The 12481-nt window shown below is 46.7% G+C and overlaps 1 protein-coding gene across 2 annotated transcripts; it reads left to right on the forward strand.

Moving 5' to 3' along the window:
* The first annotated feature begins 3369 nt into the window (after window positions 1-3369).
* Window positions 3370-12221, forward strand: CKB (creatine kinase B). Of its 2 annotated transcripts, none has more exons than XM_057365727.1 (8): window positions 3370-3431; window positions 5145-5357; window positions 6478-6632; window positions 7579-7711; window positions 8596-8767; window positions 10239-10362; window positions 11090-11279; window positions 11856-12221. In XM_057365727.1, exons 2-8 carry the CDS (start codon window positions 5165-5167, stop codon window positions 12032-12034), a joined length of 1146 nt encoding a protein of 381 aa, XP_057221710.1. In that variant the 5' UTR covers window positions 3370-3431; window positions 5145-5164; the 3' UTR covers window positions 12035-12221. The 2 variants fall into 2 exon arrangements, with proteins under 2 accessions (XP_057221710.1, XP_057221711.1); XM_057365728.1 differs by lacking the exon at window positions 5145-5357 and adding an exon at window positions 5809-5996.
* Window positions 12222-12481: the final 260 nt, after the last annotated feature.

A 12481-nucleotide genomic window follows, 5' to 3' on the forward strand; every position in this document is an offset into this window, starting at 1 on the left:
CTCACGCCGCCTCCGCCCCCACCAGCTCTGCCTGGAGCCGGGGAGTCGCCGTCGCCTTGCCCGGTGCGGTCAGATCCAGTTCCCACAGTCCCATCGAGGCGCCTGTCGCCCTCAGCCCATCATGCCCGCAGCCCCGTGGAGGCTCCCGTTCCCATCAGCCCGYCGTGCCCACAACCGCATGGAAGCACCCATCCCCCGTAGCGCACCCAGCCCCTCAGGCCGTGGTGCCTCCAGTCCTATCGAAGCACCCGTCCCGCTCAGCCCCATCGAGACGCCTGTCCCCCGCAGCAACTTGCTGACCGCCCGCACCCCGTCCTCTCAGCGCTCCTTGCTGGGTCCTGAGGAGTGGGGACGGTCACTGACCACCCTCAGCAGCGCCCCGGCACCGCGGTGGGGTGCTCCTGCCTCGGACAATTGCCCTGCCAGTGAAACTTAACAGGTCCCAGTGGGTCACTGTGAAAAGCCACAATGGCCCCAGTGGGAACTTGGCATTCATCGCCCATTGTACGTGTGGGGTGTCTCAGGGGCCACTGCCAGCAGAGCTGAAGCCCTTTCTTCAGGGAATCACTCTGCTTTTGCCATTGGCAGACCAGACCTTCAAGGCCCGGGCAGGCAGCTTCCAGAACGTTCTGCATGCCCTTCCCCCAAGGCAGCCTCAGGRAAAGGCAGCTCGAGGCCAACCAAGCTCTTAATAGGGGTTTCATAAGGCTGCAGGAGAAACCACACTGTGGGCTCAGAAGCAGCAGAATTGTTATCTAACCCTCTAACAGCATGGTACTAACTCCTACTTCTGTCTCGTGTTTCGGAGTGAAGTGATGTGGAGAGCCCTGCCTGCCCTGGTGGTACGGGGGCTGTAGTCAGGAGGCAAGGAGGAGCAAAGGAGGAGAATATCGCCTCATCTGCTCACAACAAGCCCAGGCCACCTGGCATGGGAGCGGTGTGGGCATAGCAGGGAGCATGTGAATCACCCTGGATGTGCAGGTAGTGTTCCCAACTAAATCAGATAACGCTCTTTACTGTGCTGCATTCACCAGTAGCCTGTWATACACAATAATGGAGAAAAAGTCATGCTTTCACAATCACAAACAGTAACGGAGAGCTGTTTAGATGATGATCTGTGATTTTTTTAAATTAATGTGGTTCCACCAAGTATACGGGATTTTTTTTCACATTATCTTCAGTGAGAACGTATTTTTTGTTATGGTGTTGACCTGCCCGTAACATAATTGCAGTAGTCTTTGTTAGTTATGAAACTCTCCTCCATCTAATCTAAACATAATATATGCAGTTTCAGAGGTTTCTTAAACTGCAAACTCCTACTCAGCTGTTTTCCTGACTGGCAATCATGGCTCTACTGTGCCTTTATATTTGCACCCACTTTGTTTAATTTTCTGTCATTTTTAGTGTCATTGGTTATATTTGTCATTGTTTATGTTCTTATGTCCTTTCTTTCCCATGATGGGCTGCTGTTCAGATCACTGTGGCCCTGACTGTATGCAAGATTGAGACATCAGCAACTCCTCATTTCCACAGGCACTCAGCTCACTGGAAACAATCAGTAATTTTCAACAGACTGCCTAAGCAGTGAGAAAAAATATGCACCAAGGATAATAACTAAGCAAATATATTTCAAGTGATACATGGGAAGAGAAGTTTCATTTGACAAGTTAAGCAGAWGCAGCTATGGCCAATTTCTTTAATCTACTGGTACATGAGTGTTATGTTTAATTTTTAAGTGGTGTTTAGTTGTAGATTAGGAATTGGAAACAATTCAGTTGCTCATAGCAAACCACTTTCTGTTTCCTAATTTGGAATATTCTTCTGTGTTTCCAAGATGATGTTTATCCCCTAATTCTTCAAGTTCATATTACGTTCACACAAGTAATTTCAGAAGGCACATTCACTAGCTAACACCCATCTCCTCTTGCACTTGTACACTACACAACATTTATAATTAAGCCTCTTAGGAAATTAGCTGCATGCCCCATGATTAACTTCCCTTAATTCTTCATTGTTRAAGCTCAGTGCAAAGATCTCTGGAGTAATCAGCCCACCTTTCCATCAGGAAACATAGCATATAAATCAGTATTCACTAAGATACCATCCTAGCATGGAAAGTGAGTATTGGTGCCTTTATCACAGTCTAACAGGTCATACAGGCTTATCCAAAGCAAGCGTTTCCCAGCAGATGAGGCAGATAAAGCRAGTGATCAGAGGCTGTTGACACAGGGCACAGCATCTGTAATTAAGTCACTAGGGAAGCTGGCACGGAATGCTGTGACAAGGGTAGGATCCAATTTACACACAGCTTTCAGCAAATCTTAAAATGCWGTCTGAGTAAAACCCAGCCACTTCTGACTTGCTGTATGCTGGGAATTCATCAAATAGTGGTGAGAAAAGGGGGGTAGAGGGTGCACTGTTTATCAAACATGTGAATTGGACATATTTTAGTGGTTTTATGCTTGTGACTCTCTTTCCATGTCACTCAAGTTCTGTGAAGAAGAGGTGTGTATTTGTRTTGGAAATGCTGTAATGCATGGCACACTGAGACTATTAACTGCCTACCGTGACTGGTATTCCCTGTTCTGCAAGATTGGGAGGGAGAGAGCATATCCAATGAATAGAAATGGATCCTTGGGTTTTGGATCTTGAAGTGACCTTGACTCCACAAATCTCCTGAACAATTAAATTACAGAACAGTTGATTGNTTTTTTTTTTTTTTTTTTGGCACATGACAAGAGCAGAGGATTCACTGTGATTTACACAACCACCCTACTTCCTTTCAAATAAACTGTAAAACGAGCCCACGGCTTCGCAGGTGCTGGAGGCGAGGTGCAGGTCCTCCCTCTGCAGAACCMGTCTGCTGGGGGCTGGGTGCCACATCCGCAGCCTCTTCAGGGTTTTCTGCCAGCCCGGGAGGAGTTGCCACTCAAAAGGCTCGCTGCACGGTCAGTCCGCATACGACATAACCCTTATTTTTGGGATAGTCGATTATCATACCCGTGTTTGAACCTTCAACCAAGGTGTTGACAAAGGCGTGAAGCCTGCAACCGGCCACGTTGGTGTGCRATGGCAGCCCTTGGGCGGTAGCACAAGAGAGGCATTCCTGCCCTCACGCTCGCAGTAACGGATGGCGCCGCAGCTGCCTCAGGGCCGCGAGAGCGCCCCGGGAGACCCCTCCACGCCCACCCGGCCTCTCCGACGCCGAGCAAAATGGCGGCAAGCGCGRGCCCGGCCGCCGGTACAGCGCGCGCACCGCCCTCCGACGCGCGGGCCAATGGAATGAATGGGCTATAAATAGCGGCCAATGGGATGCCGGCTCTCGCTCTATATAAAAGAGGCGCGGCGGTGGTGCTGGGGCTTCACTCAGAGTCGAGCGGTGCAGTAAGCGGAACGTTGCGGTGGTTCTTCTTGTAGCTGCGAAGCCCTCGGTAAGTCCCGGGGCAGCTGAGCTGTTCTGCAGCCTTTAAACAAAGGATTTTGGTCTTTTTCCCCTTTTTTTTTCCTTTTTTTTTTTTTTTTTTTTTTTTTTTTTGTGGGGAACACCACCACAAAAGTATGATGTACTGTAAGAAAATGGTTTTAGAATATTTCTGATTCAAATTAAAAATAAAAAATTCGTGATTTACATTAAAAAAATCCACAGTCAGAATTATGTTTGCAGCTGAGGTAATCCAGTAATTTTACATTTATATTGTAATTTATTGAGGACTCTGGGTATAATTTTATTTATAATCATTTAGTACTTGTTTAGCCATGCATTATTTGGAATTTACACTATTGTGAAGCATGAGTATTGTGTGAAACAGTGTGTAGGGGAAGATTTTGTGAGGTTAAAAGTGCAGAGRAGACCAGGAGGGAGAGAGGATTTGTTCTTTGATCCGGAAGATAAGAGACTGGACTTGCACAGACGCCGAGCCCTTGGCTTCTCCTGGAGATCTGTATATTCAGCATCTCAGTCTACCAGACCTGGAATAACTCGGAAATCTGGATGGCAGCCAAACACAGCACATTTTTACTTGAAGCAGTCTAGGCTTTTTATTTTGCAATGGTTTCCTCTACATGTATATTMTTATTTTTAAGTCCTGAGCAGTTCTGTAAAGTGCACCTGCTTCTTGTTGTTAGGTGCTGGTTGAGGGTACTGGTCATGGTGCTGAAAGGATTGTGTTGGGGAAAGAGTTTCAGGTGACGTCTCCTGACATTCACAGCTGGTGTCAAAGAAAGCAACTCTGGGGCTCAGATCCGCATTCATGTGGATGACTACACTCTGTTTGGACAGGAGGATAAACATGGGGAGARCTGTGAGAAACGCGTCAGAGAAAGATAAAGATATTATTATGTAAAGGTGAAAGTCAATTCAAGATACTCATTCACATTGTTAATATATATTTATTTCTGCAAACAGCNGGGGCGCGAGGGGCGGCGCGGGGCAGGGGCGCAGCCGGGGCGGGGGGCGCGAGGAGCGGCGAGCGGCGCAGGTGCTCACCGGGCTGGCTGGGCTCTAAAACCAGATTAACCCGGTATTTAGCAGGGTAGTTACATACGCTCGCCCCGTCCAGGTCCCCTGAGGGAACCGTCTGTTGTGTAAGGGCTTGTCAGATGCTGCCCTCCCCGGCCAGGGAGCAGCCGTGGCTCCGCGGACGCGGAGGGCGCCGGCCGCTGTRGCTTCTCGGGATCCCCTCGCCCGGCAGCGGCGGGAGGAGGCGCGGCCGCGCACCGTGGGCGCAGCGGTGCCGCCCCGCTCACCTGCCGGCCGGCCCGGGGTCCCGGCGGGGCCGAGCACCCCCCAGCCCGCGGCGGCCCGGCCGCTCCCTCTGACCCGGAGCCGCGCGCGGGGTCTGCCCGGTGCTGCAACGGCCGCTCCGCGCGACCTTGGGYGCGTCCCCTCACCCGGGCGGTGCCCCGGGAGGCGGGAGAGCTTCTGCCCCTGCGGCCGGGAATGGTGGGGACGGGGCAAGGCTGGTGGAGATGAAGAACTTTTTTTCTTTTCTCCTTGGCGCTTGTGGAAGATGGTGTAGCAGCAAAGGTGTCAAAGGCGCGGGTGGAACATGAGCCAAGGTGACCTTCTGGGTGCCTGGCGTTCCCCAGGGTGATCCGGAGGCTGCCAAGCCCCCAGTGATAGGCTTCCCATCTTTCTCCCTTAGTGACTGCGGTAGGGTCAGCCATGCCCTTCTCAAACAGCCACAACCTCCTGAAGATGAAGCACAGTCCTGAGGAGGAGTACCCTGACTTGAAAGCTCACAACAATCACATGGCCAAGGTGCTGACCCCGGACCTGTACAAGAAATTGAGGGATAAACAGACTCCCAGTGGATTTACCCTGGATGATTGCATCCAGACTGGGGTAGACAACCCAGGTAATGGGATCGCTAGGTCTGCATAATGATCTGTTCTCCCTCATGACTGGAAGTGCTGCTTGACAATGGCACCCAAAGTTCTTGAGCTACTGAGGGGCAAATCTTATAAAGCACTAAGAGACTTTTCTAAAAGCATGGCTCTGTTAGGAGGCCATGTTTCCATCAAAGCTGTATTCCGTGCTGTGATCTGACATGTCAATTCCCAGACACTTCAATTATGTAACTGCTCTGCTAAATACTTTCAATCTGGAGAGAAAAAAAAAAAAGTGAAACCAAATGCATTCCAATTATAACTCAACCGGGGAGGGTGGGCAAAAAACAGTTGGTTTACCTGGCTATCCTGGTCTATTCCTGTTCCAGACTGGTTATGTGATGTTCTATAGCACTTCTATGAAAAAGGGGGAGCAGATGTGTTTACATGTTAACATTACAGTATTTATTTTTACTCCAGCAATATCAAAATGGCCCAACTAAATAATCAGAGACTGCCTCCTGATGAGGAGTACCCGGACCTGAGCACCCACAACAACCACATGGCCAAAGTTCTAACCCTGGATTTATACAAGAAACTGAGAGACAGAGTCACGCCCAGTGGCTTCACCCTGGATGATGTCATTCAGACTGGGGTTGATAATCCTGGTAAAATGCATTGAGAATATTCCGTGTGAACCAGCTGAAGTAACTGGTGCTTTTGAATATGGTGAYTTAAAACTGATCTTGTGAAAGTGGTATTTATGAGCAGACTACAGAAATATAGCTCTGTAGCAGAAGGAGCAAAAAGCAAAGCATGCTTGCTTGCAGCAAAGCATGATTGTTTAGATATAAAGTTCTATGCAATGATCCAAATTAGCTAGTGAAATTAGATGTGCTGTGCAAATTTGTCCTAAACCAAGCTTGACAAATGAGCATGGTTTAATGACAGCAGCTATGGGTTTCCATAGCACTGCATTTGACTAACTGAATGAAGTGTAAAATGTAGGGTCTCTCCAAATGTTTCTGTGTAAGAGTGAATTTCTAAGTGACTAGACTTGACACTAAAGAACTTGCCTGGTTAGTGCTGCACTGGAGTACAGCCAAATGTCACCCAAACTTAGTTCTTCTGACTTTGTTACCACTCCAGGCCATCCTTTCATAATGACAGTAGGATGCGTGGCTGGTGATGAAGAATCCTATGAGGTGTTCAAGGAGCTCTTTGATCCAGTTATTGAAGACAGGCATGGTGGTTACAAACCAAGTGATCAACACAAGACYGACCTGAATGCTGATAACCTGCAGGTACAAACTTTTGATCAATTATAGATTATTGGTCTGAGGACCAATAAGAAAGTTGTTGGCAGCTGCCTAAACTGGTTGCTCAGACTCTGTCCSCTTGCTTCCGCCAAGCATGGATGCTTTGGACTGGGAATCTGGTGTAATGAGCCTGTAGAGTTTACTGCTGTGGGATAGCAGTGGCTRGGTGCAGCCAGGCAGCTGGTGTGCAACAGAAGTCTGCTTCAGGTGCTGCTGCAACCTGGGTTGGTGCCCAACACCTTCAGTATGTATTTATTTCCATGAACTGTGGGCTGTAGTAGTCATGCTAAATAGCACTGTCCTACGAGTCAAGGACTGTCAGAAAATTTAAACACTTTTTTCTGTCTGATATTGGTTCTTAATTATCAGCTGATCATGTCATACTTTAGAATAGGTGTCATACTTTTACAGCTAGGAGTAAGGTTTCCTAATCATTTTATGTATTTCAAATGTTACTGTAAACTCTTGGAGTACCTAACACCGTGTTGATTAGCTAGCTATAGGTCATATTGAAAATAAGAGCCTTGGGAGAACAATAATGAGCAATGCTCACTTGCAGGAGTAAACTCTTAYGTAAACAAGGTTTTGCCTTGTGTTGATATCTTTAGATTGCAGATACGAAGGGATAACAAGCTCAGACCAGAGTCTGAAATGGACATAAAACTGATGTTCTGGTGATAGCCTTATCTTCTAGTATTACTTAGTAGCTGTAGCCTTGGCCTCAGAGCAAGAGTTAGGTTACACAGATTCTTGATGTAAGAATCTGTAATTCTTGAAATTGTAAGAATCTCCTAAGTGAGACATTGGTTTACGGGGACAAGTAGTCAATACTTCAGGTGTAAAGTGCATTCTTAAATGCACGGGAGCTGCATGTGTTACGGGAAGATACCTTGGTAACAGCATTGTACTCACGGCTTTCCTAATCTTATAGGGAGGTGATGACCTGGATCCCAATTATGTRCTCAGTTCCCGTGTCAGAACTGGCAGAAGCATCCGTGGATTCTGCCTTCCCCCGCACTGCAGTCGAGGAGAGAGGCGGGCTATCGAGAAGCTCTCTGTTGAAGGTAAAATGAGAGCTGGGTGCATCCGGGAAACAACTTCTGTCCTTTGTGCATGAGGTGTCCTTTGTAGTTTGAAAGTGGAGGCACTTGGCAAAAGCCAACTCCYTGGAGACTTAGTCTGAACATGGAGCTTTCCCTTGAAAAGGCTCATTACATTTGAGCTGCCTCAGCACTGCAGCTTGTGGCTGAGAGCACCTGGGAGAGGGAAGTTGGACTGCATTAAGTTGACCTCGCTGATGTCAAAAAAAGCTTCTGTCTGTGTGTGGGGAAAGAGCTTGGTTCATCAGGGCTCAAACCTGAAATGTAACAAGTATGTAGCAACTACAGGGCTTGAGTCATGGGGTGCAGTATTTTGTGGCTGCTTTTAATTGACTTCATTAACGCTAAACTCGGAGGTGTAGTCTTGCTCCAATCTGCAGCTGACTGGAATAAGCCCAGTGCTCCGTGTAACTCATCAGCTGGCTTTTTTTTTCCTATTRCCTCCCAGTGCTCAAAGGAGAAGTTGCAGAGCCTGAGAGTGTACTTGTTTCAAAACCTCTCAAGGGCAGGGTAACAGACCTTGGCTAGAATAATACTGCTTGTTACATTCATAACCTTGGTTCTCCTTTGAAGAAAAGCACTCTCTACTTGTACAGTTCAGCAGCAGTAACGATTCCATACTGCATGTAAGGGAACAAAGGCTGCTTGTATGAGCCTGGAAGGTGCAGACAAATCATATGATACTGCCTCAGGTTCTGTAATGCCACAAGGACATTGCCATTGCTGATGAAAGCAAGGGAGGAACCAGACCCAGCAGATCAGACATTGCCATAGTTAGTGTGAGGTCTCCAAATGGCTGGGAAAGTCTAGCACCTTTAGTCAATTCTAAAAGAGCCTCTCTCTTTCAGCTCTGGGTAGTCTGGATGGTGATCTCAAGGGGAAGTACTATGCTTTGAGGAACATGACTGATGCAGAGCAGCAGCAGCTGATTGATGACCACTTCTTGTTTGACAAGCCAGTTTCTCCTCTTCTGTTGGCATCTGGGATGGCACGAGACTGGCCTGATGCCAGAGGCATCTGGTGAGTATGTCTGTGAGGAAGCAGTTACAGAYGTCAAAAATTCTTGCAGTTTTGGTGGTGACTTGTACTGTTGGGCAAAATAGCAGTTTCTCATTTTGATGAGAAACTTTGATGAGAAACTTCTGTGGGGSAAGTTGCAGTTTAAGCAGCAGAATTTGGACAAGTGTTCTTATGCTGTAAGAACAAGCCAGCTTGGCTAGCCCAGAACCAGAGCCTGTCCTTCCAGCACAGATTAGTGAAGGACCAAACAAAAACTGAAGCTTATAGAAGTACATCACTTGTCAAGGAGCAGATAAGCTTCTACAGTCAGCTCTTTGCACAGGGTTGAGAGTAACTTGTGGTGCAAACCATGGGATCATCATAGCTCAGAGTTGATCCTGGATGCATTGTTACTCCCTTGCAGTGTCTTCACTCCTGCTGGCAGAAACTCRCTGGTGCTGGACTAGTATGGTTTTACCTGTACTAGTGATAAGATKTTCCCCCCTACCCCCAGAGACTGGGTGACAGGAGTTGACTGATGCAGAGGTGTGGAATGGAAAGGTTCTGCGTGTTTTAGATGTAGGTCACCTACATAAAACTCTGCATCTCAGGAACCTCTGCAGCATAATTAATTTGCTCCCTTTTTAAGCTAAGGGCTAGGTTTTTATCAACAGGGATACTCCAGTCTTATTACTGCAGCTGTTTCAGTGCAACCCAGAGGAAGCACGCTTTGTTTCTGTAGGTCACCTTTAAGATTGCATCATCTACCTGCAGATTGCCAGCATCAGATAGCGCTGTCATCTGAGTATGACTAATCTACAGCCTTGAAGTGTAATGTCTTGGTGTTGTTTGCATAAATAACTTTCCTCGGGTACTAGCTAATTTTTGATTCTAATCAAGTTCAGAAATTACCAGCATGATAATCTGATGATAGTACTTGCTGTCAGCTGCAAGCTGYGACAAGAGGGGGCCCATTGTTCAGAGGATTTTTATATAGCATCTCTGAAGAGCCCTGAACTAAAATTAATAGTGACAATAAGGTACAAAGTGCAGTTTGACAGAATCTGACAAAATTCTGCTAAAAGGGCTTTGTTACACATGGTGTCATTATGARCATTACTGTACAGGGCTCCCTCAAAATCTACTGGTGACCTTCCTGCAAATTGCTGAGCAAAAGAAACACCTTAAATTTGTTAACTGGGGCTACATGGGAGCTAGGGCTATGAGGGGGTTTCAGGTTTTGGTACTGTAAGACTAGCTAATGACATGTAATTACTCACTCTGTAAAGGCCAATCCAAATTACCTCTTGAAAAGAGCAGGGTAACAACTACCAGCTTAACTCAGGTCCTTGTGTGGGCACAAGAAAGAAGATCAATCTTGCTGAAGCAGCTGAGTGAGCCTCTTGAACTAAAAACTACAGTGATGAGCAATTTGGTGCTGTCTYTGAAATGTGAGTGGGAAAGACAGCAAATTGCTTGCTTTGTCTCCTAGGCACAATGATAACAAGACCTTCCTTGTTTGGATCAATGAGGAGGACCACCTTAGAGTTATTTCCATGCAGAAAGGTGGCAACATGAAGGAAGTATTTACCCGCTTCTGTACTGGATTAACAAAGGTAAAYCAGTATTGTCTGAGCTGCAGGCTCAAATGGTATATTGTTCTCTGGTTACAGCTGAGAATGCAGTTTCCAAGCCCCCTCTGGAGTCYTGCATGGTTGTGTTTCATAGTTTGGATATCTGTAAATACCCTGATGAGGTCTAGAGCTGTAAGGGCTCCAAAACACCTATACTAGCAAAAAGCCTTGTGGCTGTGAAATCTAAGACGTGTCCTCTTGATGTGGTGGCATCCTTATCCAAAGGTTTTTTTCTGTGTTTTAAAGAAATTCTACATAGCTCTCCAAAGCATTGAGACACCAGGGAGGTGGGGGGCGAAGTTGTTTGAATGTGGATGGGCAAAGCTGGGCTCAAGTTTTTTAGACTGGATGCTGTTCTTTGCTTGTGGTCCTGATACAAGCTTGAGCTTTACCAGCCCCTTTCCTGGGCCTAAGAGATGTGCCAGCTTGACTAAATCTAAAYGTACTAAATCCAACTTCCCTACAGATAGTGATATAAGTGTAGTTTTTAAACTTAGCCCCTCTCATTGCTAGAAGCAAGATGAAGGCCTTAAAAGCCCCTTGTTAGTGGCCCTTTTTTCCATAGGGGAGGGGGCTTATGTGGCTGAAATAGCTGTTCGGACTATTGTGGCTGTTGCTGGGTGACTGAAGCTGCAGATGAGCTCTACTGGATGTCCTATAATCTTAAGGCAGAGAACAATCTCTAAACATTTGTTCTTTCTATTTATAGATTGAAAGTCTCTTCAAGGCCAAAAACTATGAGTTCATGTGGAATGAACACTTGGGCTACATCCTGACCTGTCCATCCAACCTTGGAACAGGGCTTCGTGCTGGTGTGCACATCAAAATCCCACACCTTGGGAAACATGAGAAATTTGGAGAAGTCCTCAAGAGGCTTCGGCTGCAGAAACGGGGCACAGGTGAGAGATGGTAACACTGATGCCTGAGTCAGTCTGTCCTAAGACACCAGCAAAAACCTGCTTATGGCCAGAGCCCTGTCTTGGTTCACATTGTTGGTGCCTGTCGCACCCATCCAAAAGGTACCCCTGGAAAGCACATGGAGAGAACAAAGCCTTAAAATGGTATAGAGGAGAAGCTGAAGATGCCAGTGCTCTACTTGTACTGTGTCTGGCTATCTGGTCTTGTGTGTCATGCTGAGCACCAGGTCAGGTGGACTTTGTGGCAGCTGTTCCCATTGTAAGCAAGGATGGGAATTCTTGTTTAACTTCTGGCTGGGAGATGGCTCCACTGGGTACTTGTGACCTCAGGTTAGATAGCTCATGGGTCAGAAGAATCAAGAGCTGGCCTCTTGGTATGTTCTGTGGTTCTTGTTGGTAATTGCACATGGCCTTATCTTCATGCATGTAGGAGGAGGCACCAGTGGCAGCTTGTAGAGAATGGTCCTGCGGTATTCCTACCTCAGTCTAGGGAGGAAGGAAAGGTGGACTCACCTGCTCTAGCTGAGGTCAATGTTGTAACTGAATCTCTTGCTGCAGGTGGTGTGGACACAGCTGCTGTTGGAGGAGTGTTTGATGTCTCCAATGCTGATCGTCTTGGCTTCTCTGAGGTGGAGCTGGTGCAGATGGTGGTGGATGGTGTGAAGCTTCTCATTGAAATGGAGAAACGCCTTGAAAAAGGCCAGTCCATTGATGACCTCATGCCAGCTCAGAAATAAAGCACTTTATTCTCATGCTTCCTAACTTATTGGATGAATAATAAAATGTCACTCCAATTCAAACCCTTGGGGTTAGAGCCCACTTAGTTACACTGTAGAGAAGTCTTCCATCCATCTGTGTTAGAGTTTATTTTTTTTTGATGGTTGAGATGTTGCTGAAAATGAAATAAACTATTGTTTGGCCTGAGCTGTCTTAGATATGTTAACTGAATGTTTTTGAGATACAAGTGATTTGGTTTTCATAGTTATGCTAGATGGTCTGGTTTTGTGTGCAAGCACATATTCCTAGGTGTGCTGCTGCAGACCAGCTGAGTTGAAATGTTAAAGCAGTTTTTGAAAGTTGAACCTTTTAACTTGATTGTAGTTGCTGTAAATTTGAGAACTAGTGTTAAACATGAGTCACTGCAAACATGCCCTACCTCCAAGGCTTTGACTTGTGCATCTGCT

Source organism: Malurus melanocephalus, unplaced genomic scaffold (assembly GCF_030028575.1).
Source record: "Malurus melanocephalus ecotype Western Australia unplaced genomic scaffold, MMel_1.1 scaffold_57, whole genome shotgun sequence".
NCBI lineage: Eukaryota > Metazoa > Chordata > Aves > Passeriformes > Maluridae > Malurus > Malurus melanocephalus.